The sequence below is a fragment of the Armigeres subalbatus genome, unplaced genomic scaffold (genome assembly GCF_024139115.2).
Source record: "Armigeres subalbatus isolate Guangzhou_Male unplaced genomic scaffold, GZ_Asu_2 Contig948, whole genome shotgun sequence".
Taxonomy (NCBI): Eukaryota; Metazoa; Arthropoda; class Insecta; order Diptera; family Culicidae; genus Armigeres; species Armigeres subalbatus.
In genome coordinates, this window is record NW_026943753.1 from 48,588 (window position 1) to 72,419 (window position 23,832).

The 23,832-nt window shown below is 38.7% G+C and overlaps 1 protein-coding gene across 2 annotated transcripts in view; it reads left to right on the top strand.

Annotated features, from left to right (window-relative positions):
- LOC134204903 (four and a half LIM domains protein 2-like) overlaps positions 1-23,832 on the top strand; it is an 84,155-nt gene that overhangs the window by 26,764 nt on the left and 33,559 nt on the right. Inside the window, exon 1 of one of the 2 annotated variants that reach the window (XM_062679698.1) lies at positions 18,673-19,281. The exons of the other annotated variant lie outside the window; for it this stretch is intronic. Coding sequence (XP_062535682.1) covers positions 19,065-19,281 — 217 coding nt within the window. The 5' untranslated portion in view covers positions 18,673-19,064. Of the gene's footprint in view, positions 1-18,672; positions 19,282-23,832 lie in introns of those variants that run through there. 2 annotated transcript variants of the gene reach the window in all.

Sequence of the window (23,832 nt, forward strand, 5' to 3'; positions counted from 1 at the left end):
TGTATGAATGTTGAATTTACTACGTACAGAAGTCTACGAAGTCAATATTTGAAACGAAAATAGCGTCATTTATGACTATCTCTCTCTTTCTTCCACAAAATACATTTTCATGATTATAATCGAAAAACTCGGATTTCTACCTAGCGGTAACATTACTTGAACGGAGAATATTGTTGACTACCGTTTCATAAAAAAAATTTGGCACTTTTGACTGACACATCAAATGATCATCTTCACCTCAATGATCAGCTTCCCCCCAGTTGACGGTACCTAAAATCTTTCGCAAATTATTTTTGATATATCTACAGAGAATGTTTTAGGAGTTCCTTAGAAAATTGTTTCAGAATTCTAAAAAAATCTCTAAAAACTCCTTTAGAAATTCATTTACGAATTACTTCGGGAAATTCTTTCAGCTTTGAAATATCTTTGAACATTAATTTGTTATTCATTCGGAAGATTATTTTAGGAATTCCTTTGGTTTTTTTTTAGTAATTCCTCTAGGAATTCCTTAGCAAGTTCCTTGACATTTTTTCTGAAATTCTTATAAGAATTGTTCAAAACTACGTTAAGCAATTTATTGAGAATTTCTCCGGGTAATACTTTGAAAATTCCTCAACTAAATTATTTTGTAATCCTCACTGACAAAACTAGCTCTGTGCACATCGTTGATCCGGCCATGAATCATGGACGTTAAAATATGCAGATTGTCGAATTCTCGAAGTGTTTGAGTTGAAAATACTGCTCTCAATACTTGGCATCGTGGTGGAAAATGGTAAATGGCACAGACGAATAACTGAATCACGAGTTGAACCAAGTATACAAAAATGCAGACATAGGCAGGTTGATAAAATAAGGCAGATTACAGTGGGTTGGACATGTAGTGCGTATGCAAGAAGAGAGACTAGCAAAAGAACTTTTAGAGAACCAGGAAGATGACGTTGGCTCTGGGGTGTGCAATCGAGGAAGATGCGGGAGCAGCCGCTGATGCATTTTGGAAATACTATTAGGAATTCGAAAATGTCTGTGAGGATTTCCTCAAAATTTTCTTAAAAGGTTCCTACTACACTTTCCAACACTACTTCAGGATATCTCTCGGAAAGTCTTTTAGAAAATTCTTTTAGGAATTCCATCGAGAAATAGTTCATTCTTTAATAAATTACCGAATGAATTGTATGTTTTACTAAAGGAATTTCTCAAAGAGAACCTGAATGGATTATTCTTTCTAAAATCAAAAAATTCTGCAGACATTGTCATAGGATTTTACGAAGTAATTCCTAATGAAATTTCCTGAGAAATGCCTGTAAGAATAAAAAAAAATCATATTTTCCTCCAGATTTTTTTTCAGAAACTCCACAAAGAACTTTGTTGGCATATTTAACCAAATTTCAGGAAAAATGTTAGATTTTTTCTGAAATTTAGATATTTTGAGATCAAAACGACTGAAGTGTATCAAAATCCTGAATTGGAAATAACTTTTTTTTAAGTTATTAACAAATTAGTTCTATGACACCGAAATCTAATTCTTAACACTTGGGGGCCACGAAAAAGTGAAGCAGGATTTATTATAAAATTTGATTAATCAAAATCAAAGAATAACAAAAAAGTGGTAATTTTATGCTCAGGGAAGTCAAGACAATTTCCAAACCGAAAATTGCATATTCCGGCACCGGAAATCGAACCCAGCTACTCCCAGCATGGTCTTGCTTTATAGTCTCGCATCTTACCGCTAGGCTAAGGAGAACCCATGACTACACATTGTTCAATTAGCCTAGGTAAGTGTTTAAATTAGTGTATTCTCTGCGTCGCGTAATAAATGAAACAGTTTAACATAACATAAACATAATTCACTACAGGCAGGTTCATCTACCGCCTTATGGCTCGTCGAGCTTTGTAATGCGGCTCGCATGGAATCTGATTATTTTCTGCGCTAAATTTATTGTTTGGTACGAATGATCAATGATCATGACATATCGTTAACAATTTAACCATCTCTCAAATCCCACTTACCCTTACAGAAATGTGGTTAAGATACCAGTTGTTTACCATTATTTATTTGGTGCATTTTAACCACCAAACACGTTGCCTTCAACTATTAAAAACTACTACTGATGCATATCTGCGAAATTTAATTGTCATATTTCATGTTGAAAAATCTCAGCGATGGTCGCACGATATCACGGTTGTGCCTATAGAGAAAAAAAAAATGTCGCGTCTGGCAGTAATCACCACTAATTATACCACAATTAACACGGACAGTCGTCGCACTTGTTTATTTATTTATTTTATTTTTCTTCTCGAGTCCAAATGCTGGCTAGCATCGCCGTTCTTCCTTTTGAGAAAGTCTGCCGAGTGGATCCACTACGGTTGTCAACAGATAAATTACGATTAATCTTCGGTGGTTTTTACTCGGGGCTCGGGATGGATGATGCCATCCATCAAGATTTGCGGTCTTGTGCGGCGATTGACTTGACATTGATTTAGGCAGCGCATCTTGTTGTAGGTTTAGACGATGTGCTCCTCGCGTGCTTTTGTCTTTACCCGTACCCGAGATGTGTAGGTCGGCGATGGTCAAGGTAATGAATACATGAATGTGAGCGGTTCTAATTAAAAAATGACAGATGCATCTTTGAAATTCACGGAAAACGTTCAGCAGGACCGTAAATAACTATGTGTTCCCCATTTTTGCAGTCGTTCAAAAACGACACACAAAATATGCCTTTGCATTCTTGCGGTTATGCGACTTTAGCACGCGATCTACCATACAAACATCATTGGATAAAGCGTGCAAATTCTTTCTTTTGAAGAAAGCGACAACCGCACTGACAATGCAATTGTAGGCAGTAAAATAAAGGAAGCTCGCTGCCAGACAAATAGTCTGACAGACTGGAACCTGCAAAAAAAGCAGAAAGAAGCCAGAATGCAGTCAGCACTGAGCTCGGGTGACGAACGGCCCACACGAATTTGTTTGCTGATTCTCGAAAAGTGCAAGCGCAAGTTTTCCTGCTATTTGCATGTCAGACGTCGTCGTCGTCGTCTGGCTGAAGGTTTGCAGCGGTAGCGCGGCGGAGAACAACGGCTTGACATTGAAACTTAGTTGACACACCAACACGGTTGAAGGTCTTTTCGCGTGGCGGAATGCCCACGGAGTTTGGTGGCTGGTGGTGTGTTTGCCCGATACTACTGGCTGGCGGGTTCAATTTAGCTTAGTCTATAGGTGACCTAGCAAGTGTCACCACCATCGGCATCACGTTTTATGAGGAGGTGGATTGCATTGCATATTTATCACAATAATTATCATTATTAATGGCTAAGACAAGAGCTAGGAATTTAAAAGTTTAATAAAATGAACAATTTATGGAGTGCATCTTGGGTTGAACGGGAAAAACAATTCTCTATTGAAGACAATTCCCTATTGGGCCTATTTGAGTACAATTTTGGATTTTCCTTAAAAAAGCAACTGTTTCTTCTTACTACGGCAAGAGATGTAAAAATTGACTCTTCAAAATGTCATAGCGTTTTAAGCATCTAAATCTATGACGCAACTTATTCTGGTAGGTTGGAATGTTTTTCAATTTCCTAGGCATAGTGTTCGATGTTCTTACTAAAAACAAATTCATGTAAGGGCAGGCATAGGAATTATTTTTTTTTCAATTTTTGAGTAAGGATTTGCTTACACCCAATGAACCGATAAGTTCAGTAAGAACTGGAAGCAGTTTTTATGATCAACAATGATCAAAACGAGAGTAATTCTGAAACAATATAAGCATAGGATATTGTAAATATTAACCTTCAGAAAAGACTGCTTTTTTATTTCACAAAAATTTAAATAAACTAGATTACCTTATTCCTAATCTTAGTCATAAACAATTAGAAGGAGGTGATGTTGAATAAGTCTACATTTTGCCAATTTTTTTTTTACTTCATAAAATGACCCAAATAGAATCGTTAAAATAAATTTGAGATATTGAGTCAGGTGTCTTTCGTCCGTATTCGCTCACATCACCAAGGTTCAAAAAGCCATAAATTTGTACAAATATGACGAGAACAGACTGTTAACATCGTCATACATGCTCCTTATGGACGTCGTCGTCGCGGTCATCTTTATATCGGCGGCAAGAGTAGGAACCCAGCTATAGATCATCAATCCACGGTCACTCCGTCTCCGTTAATGGTGGCAATGGTAATTATTGGCTCCACAACAATTGAGTCGTTGTAGCTTAGCATCATTGTCTCCGCCGCCGGCCGGGATCTGGTAAATTACCTAAAACGGAACGAAAATTGGTGTACGTAGGCGACTTTTTCTTTTGTAAGAGCGACAAAGTATGAAAAGATGGTCTACAGTCTGTTGTGAAATTTTTCCAATAACTCACTTTCCTGATTCGCTCCGATGCAATCATTCCAGCGAATGATTGCAAATCAAATATTTGAAATTGACATAACATTTTTTCGGTCAAACTAGACCATAGTCGGCACACAATGGCAATTAGATCGTGATGACGCATTACAATCATTCGGTCGGAAATGTATTTGCTGGATCAACAACCAGTGATACTCAATTTTTAGCAACGCCATGTTAATCAAACAGCACCAACGTTCTAATAACGTTTACAGAATCAATCAACGTACATTAACACACCATGGTTTTGGAAACGGACGACAGATTTGCTGTGGGAGACAGATTATTTGGTTGTCTGTCCATTTTTAACGACATGTGCGATATTTGTGGTGCCGATAATATCAGTTGCCATTCCCACGCAACGATCATTAGTGACAGTTTCACACTTATTTGTGCAAAAATTGGTAGAAGAGCGGAAAAGAGATAAAATTGTCAGAGACAGTTTATAAAAACTTGTCAGAACTAAGAGTCTTCCGATATAAGTCAAAAAATATATACAGCTGAATCTTATTGTTTAAAAGGGCTCAATAGGTGCATACCTTGTTTTGATTCTTTATTTAAATTTCTAATTCGAGCGCAATCAGTCCGGACTTGATGGACGACAAAACAGAGCAATGTCACCTATGAGTTGCAACAACATTTGCCGTGTTCCATTCCGCGTCGTTGTCGTTCTGCTTCCAGATATGAATTAAGGAACAAAACAAACCGGTGCCCGACCATATCGGGCAGCATGATATCTGCCCCCACGTACGCGCATTTTTTCGATCCATTTAGCTACCACCACCCCCGGAAATCATTGACAACGGCAGTTCTATAATAGCAGCACAGGCGACAATCGTCAATTGAACCGCCTTTTATTGGAATATGAACGAAATGTTTATCGCTGTTCACATTATTGACTTAGTGCTTGGCGAGAAGACTCGTGCAACTGTTTGTCAATTGATTCAAGCAGTTGGCGCCGGTGAAAAATTCTCCATTACTGAAGGAAAGGTGACCTTTCAATGGCCCCACTACGTTGCAACAGATCTCTACCCACGTACAAATTGATAAACAGTTGTTTGTTGAGAAATGCAAATAATGGCATTTCCGTCATATTATTGCACGTGTTTTTTTGTATTTGAAATGTAATTCAACTTCCACAAAAAAAGCTAAAATCGATCCAAACAAAAGACCCAATCACGAACATCTTATGCATGCCACTAAGCGATCTCAACAACTTGTTGACAAACCCGGCGACCGGGATATCAATCAATACCAATAGAAGGAACCTAGCGTGACGGATTAAACCTGGTGCCGCCCTTGCCCTCAGTTTTGCGTTCCTACGCCATGACCCTGACCTTAGATACTTGTACTGCGCTTGATCAAACTGTTTCAAATGGAGCAAAAAAGGGCATAAAAACTAAAATATATTGCCATGTACAAACGCGTTCGACGTTCATTCCAATTTTTACGAGTAGGAATCACTCACCCAATTCAACGACGCTGCCGCCTGTAGCGGTCGTGCAGCTAATTTCCATTGTTTTTCCCGTTTAGGTAGGCAATAGTAAAACGTCGCAGCTCGCGTGCAGTGCTTTTGGGCCTAAATCGAAAATACGATGAATGTTTGCAACATGGGGTTTCTTGGCTTTCGAAATTTGAAGCAGAGCATTAGAATTCAAGCTTGCATGTTGTCTCCCAGTTGAGTTGCGTTGAGTTGCGATCGAAATACTTTTTCAAGTATCCCTCGGAAAGCGGAAGACATTCCTAATTGCTCCAGATTATAATTGCTGTGTGGTTTTCCTGTCTCAGATTCGGCTGTGTGTTCACTTGTGTCAAAGCACCGTAGATTCTAATACGCAAATGTAGATTCACGATGGTACCCATGAAGTCATAATTTGTTTCGGAATTTACAACCTAACGAGTCTAGTCTCGTATTTCGATAAAGGAGGTTAACGGATACTTGCCATATCTGAGTCCTTACTATTTTTTGGATTATTTGGCCTTTTGAACTTAGTGTTTGTAGGGATTCAGATGGATAAAATATAAACGACTGGTCGCAGTGGAAAATGTACTCAACAAAAAAACAAATAAAGAGCACAAATGATGATAAGACTTGCGACAGATGTACCGAGTCAGCACTGTTTTAATGTCAAATTTCACATGAACCAAGAAAAATAGGAGAAGAAATACGATCATCCCTAAATAACGCAAAATTTAAGTAATCACTGATAAGATATTTGTTAATATATGGAAAATTCTTCCTAAAAAAATCAAATTTTATCGTTAACATTGCAAATAAAAAAGAAGAGTAAAAATGGTAACATTGGAAATAAAAAACAGCAGTAAAAAAAAATAGATTGGCGAGCTCGGTGGTCTAGTAACTACTGCTTCTGCTTCAATTCCAGGAACCATCCTTCCCCTTCCTCAGCATTCGCAAGGACGTGATCAGGACATATTACGACTATTGGAGAGTGCTTTGCTTCCATCTAAGAGATAGTGATCTGTATCTGTGGTAATGGATAAAAGTGATGCTACTCTCGTACAATAGTCCAGGCTTGTACCACCTACGAATTGCAAACATTGCGATTAGAAAAAAAAAACTACCAAAAAGTACAAAATTCCCATGGTTGTGCGTGCACGTATGTATGTATGTGTTTATGAAAATTTTGTATTCTAGCGAAAGACTGATTTTTTTAAATAATTGTTGAAATTTTTATGTTGCTATCCCTTTGGACGGGACCATGCTTCCGTTCGACGCTCTCGCCTTTCTCAAGATGGGAGAGGATGTTGTAAATGCCGTAACGGTTATATCCGCCCAGCAGTAAGTCGATGTCAATCTACTTCACTCCGGAGTGGATCTGGCAATATGAACAATAGGGATAGGAGAATTCGAATTGGTATCCGGAATTGAAAATATACACGTAAAGAAAAAGTTTTGGCAAACAATCATTTGGAAATACTAATGCGCTTCATTTTGCCACCTAATGAATGATCCGTTACCTAAAAGCTTTTAAAATTTATATGTTCATGACAAGTGTAAGCTTTGGAATGTATGTGGCTAATACAATGTATAAGTTTTTTTTCTTATACATATAATAAATCAACTGTTTTGGCAAAAAAGTATTAGAAACCTTTGAAATAAAAAAAAACATTTTCTTTTCTTACGTGTATAATGAGGACTGTTTTTTTTAAATTAGAGATTTGGAGATTTTGAATATAATTTAGAAACTGATTTGGGGAATTGTATTTGTTGGATTTCAATCTTAAGTTGAGAGATTGCACAGTATAAAAATGTCACGGCATGTGTGATGTAACAAAAATATCCCATTCGAGACCCATATTGGTATATACCAACGAACTAAGCAAATGTCTGTCCGTATGTGTGTGCACCCAACCAGAGAGTGCAAGATTTTAATGCAACCTTGCATTAATTCCATGCACAGTGTGGCATATTTTTTGGACAGATTAAATCAATATCGCAAGCCCAAGCCCAATATCGCAAGCCCAAATTCCTGGTCACGAGAAAATTTAAAAAAAATGATTATGTGTTTGTGTCTATATTGACTCTATTTTTATACTTTCAACGAGGAATGAAATCGCTGTATACTTTCTAACCTAACTTTGCTTACAAAAAATTGGCCAGAGACGAGTGTTTAACTTAGACCCTACACGACGATTAGCACTGCTTGACTGTATGAGGGATGGGTCGTGTGACCGAAAATGTCATTTGTTTTCTTTTGTTCTCCTTCGTTAAAAACAGTGAATTGACGTTTGTCACATAAAATATAAGACATTATTTTATGTATAAGCAATAAATTGCCCCCAAATTGATTTCAAATGCGTTTTTTAGACCAAAACGATTTTTTGGCAAATGAGTGAAATGATGCATTTTAGCATGAAAAATTCAAGCGTGATGCATTCTTTTAAAATCGCAAACGATTTCGTTCGCACGGGAGCACTCGTTGATTGAGATTTATGAGTGATTTTACCAACACTGCTCCATACTCGAGTATGCTACGAACTAATGCACAGTACAGCAATTTGAGAGCATGGCCATCATTGAATTGTGCTGTGTTACGCCGGAAGAATTCAAGCACAGCGTTTGCCTTAACGATGGTAACTGAGATATATTCCTTTTCGTGAAAGCTTACAAAAGACTTGACAGACACTCAGGAATGATTCATAATAACATTAAAAAAATCTGTGCTGTTTGCAGTATTCTTTACGGAAATAGAAAATAGAAATTCTGAAATAGTCAGAAATGAGAAGCAAAACATGAGGCGTGAGAAGTGAAAAGTGAGTCTCACTTCTCACATTTCCACAGTGAGAAATGAGCAGTGGGATATAAGTAATAGCGAGGCGTCTTACTTATTTTTTCATTTCCCACTCCTCATTTCTCACTTTTTACTGTGAAGAGTGAGAAGTCCGAAAGGAGGAATAAGTGAGACGTTTCACTTCCCACTTCTCATTACTCATTTTTCATAATGAGTGCAAAATGAGACATTTCATTTCTCACATCTCCTTTTCACTCCTCACTTATCATTCTTAACTGTGAGAAGTGAAAAGTTATAGGTGAGAAATAAAAAAATTGGATGTGAGAAGTAAGAAATCGTTCCTTACTTTGCACGTTTCGCAGTGCGAAGTGAAAAATGAGGGGTGAGAAGTTGGGGTGAAAATAAGATGTCTCTTTTCTTATTTCTCACCTCTCACTTCTCTTTTTTTACTTCTTTATTCTCAATAATCAAATCAATTATCAATTTTTCCCTATTGTTCGGCCATCCACTTTTCCGTTCAGCAACGACTTTTACGGTCGTATGATCCATTCGGTCAAATGACATTTTCGGTCATATGCTCGGCAAAAGACATTTTAAATAAAAAAAAGCAAAGTTTAACATCGCTCATGATTTTTTAATTTGGCGACAAGCTTTTTTATGGAATTTTCAAAAAAATTACAATTGTGTCGAAATATTCAGACAATTGGTCGGTGGTGGGTTGTCGGCACCCAAAAAAAACCCACTCAAAATGAAAAACTAAGAAGTGGGTTCATTATGGCTGGAAAGATCAAGATCTATTGTGTCAATAGCAATGGAGTTTATTACATTTAAGTACATTATACATATTTTATCGAGATTTTGAAAATTGTTAGTTTTGCTAACAACTTGGCTTATAGCCTGAAATTAGGCAAACTGATGATTTCCCTTGATATTCACCTGGGTGCCGACAACCGAAATAAGTAACCCTTTTGAAAAATGGAAATAATGGTTAAATTATGACCGCTACGGTGGCATTCAATATTGAATCACAAAATAGAGTAAATTTGCTTTGTAAATACGTAACGCGCTCACTATTTCGATCGTTTTACTACGGTGTATAGCGCTAAGCAAATGACAAAAATAAACTTTGGAGTGGGTTTTCACTTGACAAAAAAGTGTTTTCTCTGTAAAACGAAACAAAAGCTTCTATATGCCTCGGAATTGGAAACAACAAGATCTTGCTTACATAGCACGATAAATAGCAAATGTCAAAATTTCGGATCTTTGTCATTATTATCTCCGACAAAAATAAAGCTTTGTCGTTGGTTCTCTTTTGTCGCTTGTTTCGCATGCGCATCCAAGTAAAATTGATTCCCTGCTCAGCACACTAGAACTTTCTTCAGATCTCGGATAATAAATGTGATGTAAATGTTAGTATGGCTTCGTAATAATAAAAAGAGAAAGTAAACAATACAAAGTTTTCAGAATTAATCTACGAAATTCAATTTTAGACTAAATGTTAGTATTTTTGACGGTTTTTAAGCCTTTAACATTTTTTGATGGGTTGTAAATTTGAAAATATATAAAATATTAGTTTTTTGTAGAGGAATATTAAATTAGTTTTTGAAGATTTTAATTTCTCAATAAAAATTCTCGCTATATGGCAGGTACCCCTCCAAACTTTCCAATTTATTAAGGTACCCCCTCTTGAAAGTAGGCTTCCAATCCTTTGAAAGAATAATTCCGTGCCCTTTGAATGCAGCCTTCCGAGCCTCTTGAAAAAATGCTTCTGAATCTCTTGAAAGTAGGCTTCCGCACCTCTTGACAAGCACCTTTTGAATGGCGGCTTTCAAGTCACTTAAAAAGAGGCTTCCTTTGCATCTTGAAAGGATGCTTCTGAGCCTCTTGAAAGAATGCTTCCAAGCCACCTGAAAAAAGAATTTCTTTTTCCGAGATTCTTGAAGGGAGGCTCTTAAAAGAAGCCTTCCGAGCTTTTTACAAGTAGGCTTCCGGTATCTCTCAAAAGGAGGTTGGGAGCTTGCTTGAAAGGAGATGACTTCTTGAAAGTAGGCTTCCTCACCTTTTGATTTTATGAGGTGAACCGGTCAAGGGTCGAAAACCTCATTAATAAAGACAATAAAAAAAAACCTTTTGATAAAATACTTCTGAACGTCTTGTAGAGAGGCTTTCAAGCCTCTCGGATGGCGGCTTTCGAGCTACTGCAAAGTATGCTTCTTTTGCATCTTGAAATGACGCTTCAGAGCCTCTTGAAAGAATGCTTCTAAGCCTTTTGAACGAAGAATTCCGAACTTTTTGAAGGGAGGCTTCCGAGGCTCTTGAAAGGATGCTTCCGATTCACTTGAAAGTAAGCTTTCGAGCCTCAAGGAGCCTTCCGCGCTTTTTGAAAGATAACTTCCGGCCTTCTTAAAAGGAGGGTTCCGAGACTCTTGGCAGTAGGCTTCCAAGCCTCTTGAAAGGAGCTTTCCGAGCCTTTTAAAAAGAACCTTCCAAGCCTCTTGAAAGTAGGCTTCCGAGCTATTTGTAAGAAGGCTTCCGACTTTCTTAAAAGGAGCCTTCCGAGCTTTTTGAAATAAGGCTTTCGACCCTCTTAAAACAAGGCTTCCGATAATTTAAAGAAGGCTTCCGATCCTATTGATACGAGGCTTCCAAGCCTCTTGAAAGGAGCTATCCGAGCCTTTTAAAAGTAACCTTCCAAGCCCCTTGAAAGTAGGCTTCCGAGCTTTTTGTAAGAAAGCTTCCGACTTTCTTGAAACAAGCCTTCCGAGCTTTTTGAAAATGGCTTCTGACCCTCTGAAAACGAGGCTTCCGGGTCTCTTGGAAGGAAACTTCCAAGCTTCCTGGAAAGGGACTTCCGAGCCTCAGGAAAGGTGGCTTTCGAACTTCTTGAAAAGAAGCTTTCGATCCTCTTGAAATGAGCTTTCCGAGCCTTTTGAAAAAAACCTTCCGAGCCTCTCGAAAGTAGGCTTCTGAGCTTTTTGTAAGAAGGCTTCCAACTTTCTTGAAATGAGTCTTTTCTGAAAAAAGCCTTCATGCCTCTCAAACGGAGGCTTCCGAACCTTAAGATTCTAGATTTCAATTCAAAAGCATATTTCTAACATATTATTCAACATTTTGTTTAGATTAGGCAGATTGCATTGAAGATTTTTTCAAATTGGCTACTCCCCCAAGTTGAGAACCGCTGCTATACTTACTTGATACTTGATGGGCTACAGCTCTTCGATGAACCTACGCCGAATGGAGTATCCTTCTCCACTGGACTCGATCCTGGGCCAATCGTTTCAAGTCGCCCTGAACATTGAGCGCCCTCAGGTCCTCTTCAACTGCAAAAAGCCATCGTGTACGCGGCCTTCCACGAAGCCTGCGGCCTTTTCCGGGCTCTCTACTAAATATTATCTTCGCTTGTCGTTCTTCCGGCATACGAACAACGTGACCAGCCCACCGTAGTCTGCCGTGTTGTATAAGCTTAATAATATCCAGCCCTTTATACACCTGGTACAATTCGTGATTCATGCGACGCCGCCAGATACCGTTCTCCTGTTTACCGCCGAGTATTGTCCGCAGCACCTTACGCTCAAACACTCCGAGAGCTCTCCGATCAGCCTCCTTCAACGTCCATGTCTCATGGCCGTATAAAGCCACCGGAAGAATCAGAGTAGTATACAGCGCGAGTTTTGTTTTCGTTTGCAGACTACGGGACTTAAGCTGGTTACGAAGTCTGTAATAAGCCCTATTTGCAGCTGCAATACGCCTTTTCACCTCGCGGGTAACATCATTATCGCACGTCACTAATGTTCCAAGATACACAAATTCTTCTACCACTTCAAATTTTTCACCATCCAGCACTATTTCGCTACCACCACCACTAATGAACCCACGTTGATTGCCAGCGACCATGTACTTCGTTTTGCTGGTATTGATCGTGAGTCCAATCCTCGCTGTCTCCCTCTTAAAAGGCGCAAAAGCCTCTTCCACGGCACGGCGGTCAATTCCGATAATATCGATATCGTCCGCAAATCCCAGGAGCATATGCGAGGGGCCCTCCTTAGCCGTGCGGTAAGACGCGCGGCTACAAAGCAAGACCATGCTGAGGGTGACTGGGTTCGATTCCCGGTGCCGGTCTAGACAATTTTCGGATTGGAAATTATTTCGACTTCCCTGGGCATAAAAGTATCATCGTGTTAGCCTCATGATATACGAATGCAAAAATGGTAACTTGGCTTAGAAACCTCGCAGTTAATAACTGTGGAAGTGCTTCATGAACACTAAGCTGCGAGGCGGCTCTGTCCCAGTGTGGGGATGTAATGCCAATAAGAAGAAGGTACCGCTTCTTTGCACACCAGCTCTCCTAATCGCTCCCTCGAGCGCTATATTGAACAGTAGGTTCGAGAGTGCATCACCCTGCTTTAATCCATCTAAGGTAACAAATGACGTCGATATTTCATCCGCAACCCTTACACTTGATTTCGATCCGTCCAACGTTATACGAATCAGCCGTATCAGTTTCGCCGGAAAACCATGTTCAAGCATAATTTGCCATAATTCATTCCGTTTCACTGAATCGTATGCCGCCTTGAAATCAATAAACAGATGATGTGTCTGCAAGTTGTACTCCCGGAATTTATCAAGGATTTGTCTTAGGGTAAACATTTGATCCGTCGTTGATCGGCCCTCACGAAAACCTGCTTGGTATTCGCCGACGAAGGACTCTTCAAGCGGTCTCAATCTCAATCTCAACAGAATACGGGACATAATTTTGTACGCCGAATTAAGGAGGGTTATTCCTCGGTAATTGGCGCACTCCAGTCTGTGCCCTTTCTTAAAGAGAGGGCAAATGAGGCCGTCCAACCAGCTAGCAGGCATTTCCTCGTCTTCCCATATTTTCGACATAATATGGTGCAGAACTTCGTAAAGCTGCTCACTGCCATGTTTGAGAAGTTCAGCCGGGAGCTGGTCCTTCCCGCAGCCTTATTGTTTTTCAGCTCTTTGACAGCTTTTAACCTCATCTAGTGTAGGTGATTCCACAGCTTGTCCATCGTCGCTAATATTTATTCTGTTCTCCGATGTACCGTCACTTCCTCCATTCAACAAAGTCTCGAAGTGTTGCTTCCACCTGGCAGCCACTTCAGTTTTATCTGTCAGCAAATTCCCTTGTTGGTCGTTGCACATGACGGGAGATGGCGCTGTCTTTCTCCGCACGCCATTGACAGACTCATAAAACCTCCGCATATCGTTCTACTCCATTTTTTTCCTGCGCCTCACTAATCACTTGTTCTTCGTACTCTTTTTTCTTCCTGCGGTGGGTTCGTTTTTCGGCTGCTCTTGCTTCCTTGTACCGATCTCTATTCGATCGGGTACCTGACACCAACATCCGGCTTCTGGCAACGTTCTTCTCGTCTGTCACTCTCTGGCACTCCACATCGAACCAACCCGTCCTGGGTCGCCTCTGTGCAGTGGCTACGACTTCCCGTGCTGTTGTGGTCACCGCTCCATGGATCGACTCCATAGATCGTTGATGTTGTCGCTAACGTTGATTGCACTTATCCGTTCGTCGAGCTTCTGGCGGTACTCAGCCGATACTCCTTCCGCCGACAATCGCTGGATATTGTAACGCATCGTTCGCTGTGATCTTTCGTTCGATACAGTTGACAACCGTGATCGAATTTTACTGACAACGAGGTAGTGATCAGAGTCAATGTTCGGACCTCTGAATGTCCGCACATCGATAACATCCGAGAAATGGCGCCCATCCACCAGAACATGGTCTATCTGGTTGCAAGTTTCACCATTTGGGTGTCTCCAGGTGTGCTTTCGGATGTTCTTTCGTGCAAAGTAGGTGCTACTGATGGCCATCCCTCTAGCAGCAGCAAAATTTACTAGCCGTAGGCCGTTGTCATTTGATAGCGGGGTAAAGGCTCTTTTCTACCGATTATGGGACGGGAAAAGTCCTCTCCACCGACCTGAGCGTTAGCGTCTCCGAGAACAATTTTCACGTCATGCTTTGGGCATTTTCCATAGGCTTTGACATTCAGAAAACGTGTCCATCACGTCGTCGGATTGCTCGTTTGTCAGTGCGTAAACGCCCCGTACCCTCAACACACAGATTTGTTCACTAATGGGTTTCCACCGCATCACTCGCTGCATCTGCTTCCCCATCACTACGAAACCAACTCCATGCAAATCTTATACACCGCCACTTTGATAGATGTTATACTTGAATGCAGTATTGGTCGTGGGGTCCACGGCTCGGAATTCACGTTCTCCGGATCTAGGCCATCGGACTTTTTGAATAGCAGCCACGTTCACTCCAACCTTCTGCAGTTCACGAGCCAGAAGGCTCACTCGTCCAGGTTCATTTAGGGTCCTGACATTCCAGGTACCGAATTTCCAATCATAGTCCTTATTTCGTTGCCGGGTCGGTTGCCAAAAATAACGTTCTCTTTTTCTTCTATCTCCATTTTTCGTGGTATTTGAGAGGCTTCAGTAAGCTACCTTACCGGGGTCGCGTTACCTACATCGCGATGATGGGGCTGCCACCTTAGGTGTAGCTGACGCGATACAGCACCGCTGCTATATGGGATCAAATTTTAACAGTGACAACAATGTTGTTGCTAATTGTTTCAAAATTTTCGGTGTTTCATTTTTATATAATTTCCAGCAATTTTGATGTAATTCTTCCCAGCAAACACAAGATCGCATGTCATATCGAATAAGTGTACAAAGTGGAGGCCATTTACGTACGCTTTGCATGCAGTCAAATGCAGGCATGCGCCAATATCGTCTCCGCCTTGTATACTTATTTGTTATATGCGACTTTGTGTGGGCTGGGTTTGCACTTTTTGATAAAATTTTCCCCAACACATGATTTATTTTTTACTTGCTGATTTGTCGAACTTTGTCTCGCCAAAAATTGATCAATCACCAGACCATGTTTGAGTGCCGACAACCAAAATACTACGTTCAATATTGAATCACAAAATAGACTAAATTTACTTTGTAAATACGTAATAAATTTACCTTTTCGATCGTTTTACTTCGTTTTGTAACACTAAACAAATAACCGAATAAAACATCTGAATAGGTGTTCACTTTATAAAGAAATGTTTTCTGTGTTAGACGATACATAGGCATAGATCGTGCATATATAGTGCATTCATGACGTATGTCAAAATATTTATATCTATTATCTGTCAAAAAACTACGTCGGGTTGCCGACAACCGACCACCAATTCAAACTAGAAGTTGGTCACGCAAATAGGAACGTCAAAATGTTCAATTGGCATGCCTTACTAAGAAAGGAAATATTTTTTTTAAATAAGAGCTTTGAATAAACATTCCTGGCTTTACGGTTCGCTCAAAAAGCAATTTGCAATCTAGAACGTGAATCTTGAAGAAAATAGATTGGATCAAAGATATACGTCACTTTAGAATGTCCATTTAGAAAGGCATATCGCATGAATAATGTTCCATAATCCATTAACAAGTTCCAATAAGTTTTAGGTTCGCCCCCTGCCTTTTCTTCGAATATTAAATTCCGTATGATCACAAAACATCCAAAAAATATTTATTATTAATCACTTGTAACTAAATCCTCGCCGAATTCGCATGAATATTCAAAAGCGCCAAACCTATACACCCAAAATAAAAGGTAGGAGCAGTTGTAGCATTTTGTATTTATTCTTTCATGTAGAACGTTCAGAGAGTTCTATATCGGTTATGCCAGGTTGTTTCATTAATCCGGTTTTAAAAACACATCCAAAAGTTTATCGATGGTACCTCCTGTTGAGAAATTCACTAATTATTTAAATTTATCAGTCTTTTTTTTTGTTGAATTTTCTTGATCTATTGTGCTTCATGGCGGAAGAGGATACAAATAGGTCTGGTGCCAGTTTTACAAACAGCAGCCATTAATTTGTAAATTGAACTTGACAAGAATTGATTTTTTTTTCGATAGCAAGTATATAGCAAGCCCGGTTATCAACATGAGTGAAACCGCCTCAAAACGTGGACATGTTCCGTTAAAAAAGGTTATCCATTAACTTGCCAAGATGTGAAAACACCTTATCGATTGCTTGCTCGATTTATTTCACAATAGTTAAATCTTATTATAACTTATAACTTTTGCCTCGTAAACCAGCCCTGATGAAATCCGAAGTTCAATACCTATCTTTCGTCATTGTTTATAAGCAAGTACCTGCATTTAATTTAACGCAGTATCTGCATAATCGTCGCGCAAGCGAATGTTTTTTTTTTAATTGTTGCATGATTGTGGAACAATTTGCGTTCTCCACTTGGGTGTGATAACACCAAACTGAAATGTTTCCAGTGGCAATAGTTTGAATTTGAGAATGAGTCTCTGAGCTAAACGAAAACAACATTTTTAATAATATGATGACTAATAACTCGGATTTTGCAAATTCATGCATACCTGTTTTGCGGCCGCCTGTTTTGCATTAAATTCAACACCGTAGCTGCATGTTTGTTAATCTTCTCAGATGCCTCGACACGCAATGCACTCAAAAGCAACAGATTATCGTTGATATATGAAGAGCATCCATACAAGAAAGCACTTGGAACAAGAAGTTGTTACGACTAGTCAACTGATGATTCAGCATCTGGTGGACACTTCATCGTTGCCATAACCGGGTAAGCAAATTCCATTCGATAGTTAGGAATAAAGCTGTCCAAATGTTGTTGAGGCGTAAAGTAAGTGTATCTCTATTGCATGCACACATACTGAAGACACCTAAAGTTGTCGAGCTATGAGCCATATTCGTACGAAAAAGGTTGAAATCAAAATCTAAACATGCTTTGATTAGAGTTGTTTATTCGTTTCCGACGTTGTCCAATGTGCTCATCTGTTGCATTTCTTTCCGTGGTCCACTGCCATTTAATGCTGAATATCGTATTACACTTGACTTGCAATTTAATACCCGAAGCAATCCACCGAGAACGATCATTGAGGTTGTTCATGCAACGTTATATTATTATTGTCCAAATTTTAGCAAAACACGCAAACCTCATGAAACAGTTGAAACACAAACAATCAGATTTAGCTCCGTTCTTAGAAATCATTAAAAAGTTTAACTTTTTCCAAAAATTGCCAACTGCTGACCCGATCTGTAGATGGTAACAGATTTATATCACAACTTGTTATTCTGTTACAGCATTTTTTTTATATAAGATGTTGTTAAAAAAATGTACCATTAGTAGTTAGAATATAAAAAAAATTAACAATTATTATAAATTATGTTATCACTGGTTGTGTTACAAATATTCAGTGATGAACTTTATTTATAATTATGTAATAAATATATAATTATATAATATATATAATAAATATTTATAATAAAAAAAACACTTTAAAAAAAATTGAAAAAATGTTACAAATATTGCAATTTGTATTAATTATATCAAAATTTGTTATATGTATTATGTCACAATTCGTTATATAATTATCGTATCATGAATTTTTCTTTTCTTCATCTAAAACCGAGAATTTATAACAAAATTATTGCAGATTTTGTTATTTGTCACACATATTGATATAATTTTATTATGACTAACTGGTAGGGAACAGATACGAGACGGAGTTCATAGCTGATATAACAGTTTTATAGCAGATGTTTGAATATTATGCGATGCCTGATTGTCCCTGATAGAGCGTTAAACACTATTCAAATTTCAAGAGCAATTTGTTTTCCGACTGAAGATGCCCACAATCGCGACTGGCAAAAACAGCCGCGTTGAAGTATGAACACACGAAGCGAGCTTTCCTTCTTGTTCGCGAGAGCTTTGCTGGCTGCATCTCGATCCACAACGGAAGGCGCTGACGAAGCTGGAAGGCATTAGGCAGGATACCTCTTACACAGCCCGCAGCAGCTCTACAGCAGCGCATAACCTCACGATGACGACGACGACGACGACTAGCAAGCAAGCAGTTTGGCCAGACGGCCTACCCGGCAGAGAGAAACACGTTTCACCACACAATAAGAATAACACTGGTGCTGGTCGTCGGTTTCAGTTATGAATGAACTTTTGATTGGATTACTTCGGCGGCTGCGGTGCTAAGAGCTTACTCGGTGCGAAATTGTCGGTTTTGAAACGCTCCACGGTTGTCCAGGTCGCGTAAAGTTGCAACGGTTTCGGTGGCGCCGGATCGATATTTTGACAGGAACGCAGCGCGCGTGTGAATAAGAGAACCGAACGTTACTGTTATTGAAAAAGAAAACGTGGATCCTCCATTAGAGGGTTTATTGGGAAATAATTTGAGTATCTATCACCATTTGATCACGTGGTGCAGTCAGTGTAAAGTGAAAAGTATCGGATTGCGCTTATGCAATAGGGCTTCCCGGGTGTTGTGGGCGTCCCGCAGTGTAAAGATTTGAGCAACGTAAAAATTTGAATAAGTGTGCACCATGGCGACAGATATTTTGTCGACGGATTTCGACCGGTTGAGGCTCAAGACCAAAACCGTCGGTGGTGAGCGGATTAAGCGGGCCAAAGATAACAATGAAGACATTGCCGTGCTGAGTATGTTCCTGCCGGGGGCTACCGCCGCCAAGGAGAATGCCACTTTTCGGTGCCATTTGGGAATGGAGTGCCGGCTGGGGGATTGCCGCGATACGACACCAGGTAGTTATATTTCGATCATAGCACTGTCGAAGGGGGCCGTCCACAAAGTACGTCACGCCTCTAGGGGGGAGGGGGGGTTTTGAGCAGCGTGACGATCCATACAAAAATTTTGGGGGTTTGTTACAAAAAACGTGACGAAGGGGGAAGGGGGGTTGAAAATCGCCAACGCGTGACGTACTTTATGGATCTTCCCAAGAATACTGAACGAAGTTTTTATGCAATTGATCAAACTATAGGAGAACATTTCCGAAAGTTTTTTTTATTTTTGGTGATTTTCAAATACTTCTTTTATGTTTCTAAAAGGATTTACCCAGTGGTTGTCAGATTTTAATACAATATTCTGTTGAAGGATCTTTCAAAACCTGAGTAAAGACCCTACGATCATTCATGCTTGTAATGCAATATTCATGCAAACATCTATCATTTTTTTGCCAAGTGTTTATACAAATGTTTAGGGCTTCAACACATCAAATCTGGTTAGATTCAAATGCGTTCCGTTTTTGGTACATTGTTCCCCAAAGTAGTAAAATTCCATAATTACATTTTGCGTCGTATTGTTTTTAACGCAGGGTCGTTAGTATTTTGATACAGTCTTATTATGTTTATTAGTAGTTTAAAGGTCTGTCGGAACAAGGATGTCTGCACTTTCGCGGAAATTTTCCGCAACGACGTCCTTCTATCGCTGCGTATAAGGACTGCTTCCAACAACGTGCGACTTAATGAACAGCACGTCGACGTAATTTGTGTCGTAAATTCAGATTTACGGCACTGCAATCTTTTTAAAGAAACCGCTGGGTCAAATGAATAAATCATGTATGGGTATGGCGCATTTTCATTACCGTTGACGACCGGCCTTTTCGTCTCGTTATGGAAAGACACCATGAGAAACATCATAGACGAAAAATTGTAGGCCATTTCCGCACTATTATTCTCAACTTTCTGTGATTAGGTTTAGGATTACGTACATGTCAGAGCATTTAGCAAATTCTTACAATTTCGAGAAAAAAGCATATTGTACAAATCATATTTGAATGCATTTAAACGTCGAACAGATGAGTTTATATGAAGATTTTTTATTATTCATTAAAATATTTAAACATTCGATTTCAGCTTAAGTTTATAAACAAGAGCTTCCAAATCACTGCGATACATACTTAAAATTCAAATCTATACGAGAAGAACCTGTCTCAGGCTGAAAATCTCGCTAATAAATATAAAAAAAGTGTTCCTAAACAATCTTTGGACACGTGAATATCGAACTAATATATGCGCTGGGTTAGGATCTTTAGCATTGCGAGCATTGCCCTTTGTTTACTGAATGCCTTTCTTCTCTTCGGTTTTTATTCAAATACAAGCTAGCCCGTCATTTAACCCAAAATTAATTAGTTACACACTTAACTCATTTCACAGTATTCGGTAAATTTTACAGAAATCTCAACAGCAGAACTGTTCGGTAATCATTTTACAGTTTTTTGTAATTTTTCCATTGCTCAACTGTCAAAATCAACGAAAATCAGTAAAATGATTTACCGAACAGTTCTGCTGTTGAGATTTCGGTAAAATTTCACCGAATTCGGTGATTTATTTTAAGTGTGTACCACAAATTTTTGCTGGTCAAGATTTAAGTTTTACCGTTTGCTCTGTGATTCGATTTCAAACGTCGAGTTATCGAGTTATGCAAAAATTGGCGTTTTTTTGTATATTTGTATAGGACCCCTCTCCCTTCTCCCTTGAGCAGGAAGAAATCTCAAACCATCATAGAAAACATTTCTTCTCCTCAAAACCTCTGCTTTCCGAATTTGGTTTCATTTGCTTGATTAACTCTCGAGTTATACAGATATTCGTGTTCCTGTTGTATTGGAAGACCCCCTTCTAGAGCAGGAATGGATCTCTCCCTTGAACAGGAATGGGTCTCAAACCATCATAAAAACATTTCGTGTCTTCAAAAACCTGCACATACCAAACTTGGTTCAATTTGCTTGATTAATTTCCGAGTTTTTCAAAAATGTACGATTAATTTGTATGTGAGTCCCCCTTTTTAGAGCGGGGATGGGACTCGAACCATCAGAGAAACATTTTTTGTCTTAAAACATTTACATGCCAAATTTGGTTTCATTTGCTTGATTAATTCTCGAATTATGCAGATATTTGTGTTTCACTTGATGTGTGTCCACCCACCCCCTAGAGCGTGGAGGGGTCTCGAACTATCTTAAGAACCTTCCCCAGTTCCAAAAATCTCTGCATACAAATTTTCACACTGGGCGGTTCAGCAGTATCCGAGTCTATAAGGGTCAGACAGACAGAAAGATTTTTATGAGACCTATCCCTTCCAAAAAGGGAAGGGGTCTCGAGTCCATACAAAACATTACTGTCTCTAAAAATATCCACATGCCAAATTTGATTCCATTTGCTCGGTTAGTTCTCAAATTATGCTGGAGAGACTAATACAAACCCCCAAAGAGGGTAAAAGTGTTAAACTAGTATCTGAAGAACCTCCCCAGAGCCCAAAAACCTCTGAATACAAATTTATACGCCGATCGGTTCTGCAGTTACCGAATCTATAAGGGTCAGACAGACATAAATTCATTTCTATGTATATAGATTTCTCAAACTTGATGTTAAACCACTTTAGCTTACCGCGATTTATACCCTTCGAGAAAAAGGCGCGCCCCAAAATCTGTTTCGGCTTCAACAAAAAGGCTTTTGGATTTTGACCATGCATCGGTACTGTTCGGACTGTCGAATATGAAAAACGAAACCGTTTTCAGTAATCAACCAAAGGGATGTCCAATCTGTGAAAGTTTGATTTGATTTTGATTATAGTAAGAATTATAAATTTTATTTTACAAATTTCCTCCTTTGACTTCCATCTCAATCGTCCTCTTAGACTATTTTTCTATCAATTAATTTCCCTAGTCTATTTTTAGCGTGTACAGTATTTACCTGTCTGTGCTACTCGCTTTCTGTGTCGTTCGTCTGATCGTCGTCTTACTAGTCCATGGGCTGTCGGCGATCGTTCGAGCACCACTGCACAAGATACAGATTTACGCGGAAAGATGCATTTTACCCCAAAACTATATTTTTTAGAAAAAACTGTTGTTCTACAAAGTTGTTCGAAATAGTAAGGCCACCATTATGGTGCTACCAAAAAATAGGGTGGCCCATCATATGAAAAATTAGAAAATATTTTTATTACTCGGAATATTGACAAGTTATGTTGGACAAAGTTGTAGCGCAGCTTATTCCAATCAATTTTGCTAAAAAAAAACTTTTTCTGTAGCTCTTAAGTTGGCTGATTTAGAGCAATTTTACCTAATTGAATTAGGGTGTACCTCAAAAAAACAGTATTTTTAATCTACTTTTTTTGTTTTAGATTTCTCGAAAAAGTCGTCTTCAGGTGACTTTTAGAGCTCAAAAAAATGCAACTTTTGATGGGTAAATATGCTCAATATATTCTCCCGATCAAAAGTTATATTAATTTTTCTGTCAAAATTACATTTTTTTCATAAGTTGATATCTCCGGTTAGGGCAGACCAAAAAAATATATTTACACGGTATTTGAAAGAGAAATTCATATTCTTTATTATGTCAAAAAATTGGGGATATGTTATTTTTTTATCTCAAGTTTTACCAATTTCACTAAAATCATGTTTTTTTTTCAAATAAATTGATATAACTCGACAACGGAAGAAGATACAGACGATATTCTTATAGCAAAACACGCGTTTTGAAAAGCCCCAAAAGTATTCAGAAGGTGACATCTGTGAAAATAAAAAATGAAATGAGCAGATCATAAATATTGTTTTTTGAGGGACACCCTAATCCTGGTAAGTAAAATTTCTGTAAACAAGTGAGCTTAAGAGCTACATGAAAAGTTTATATACCGCCATCGGAGGTGCCAATGGGTCTGGGGGGTGAGAATGTGTCATCGCTCTCACTGGCAGTCTGGAGGTCGTAGAGCAAAATCGATTAAAAAGGTCTCTTATAATTTAGTCTTTTTGCCCTCAGCTACATTTAATCTATTCTACAAGCATTCAACGTGGTTGAAACAGTGACTCATTCTCACCCCCATTTGACCCATTGTCACCCCCGACGACGGTAGCAAAATTGGTTGGAAAAAGCTGCGCTACAACTTTGTAGAACATTTTATGTCAATATTCCGCAAAATAAAAAAAAATAAAAATTTCACATTTTTATAAAATGGCCCACTCTATTTTTCGGTAACTCTACAATAAGGGCCCAAGTATCCAGAACAACTTTGTAGAACTTTTTTTTCTTAAAAGTATGCTTTAGGCCGAAAATGCATCTTTTCTCGTAAATCTACAATACGATGATAATGATAAAACTTATAAAAAGTGTTAAAGCTGTAGATTTTTTTATTTTTCATTTCTCACAAATATCACCTTCTGAAGACTTTTGGGGCTTTTCAAAACGCGTGTTTTGCTATAAGAATATCGTCTGTATCTTCTTTCTTTGTCGAGTTATATCATGATTTTAGTAAAATTGGTAAAACTTTAGATAAAAAATAACATATCCTAAATTTTTTGACAT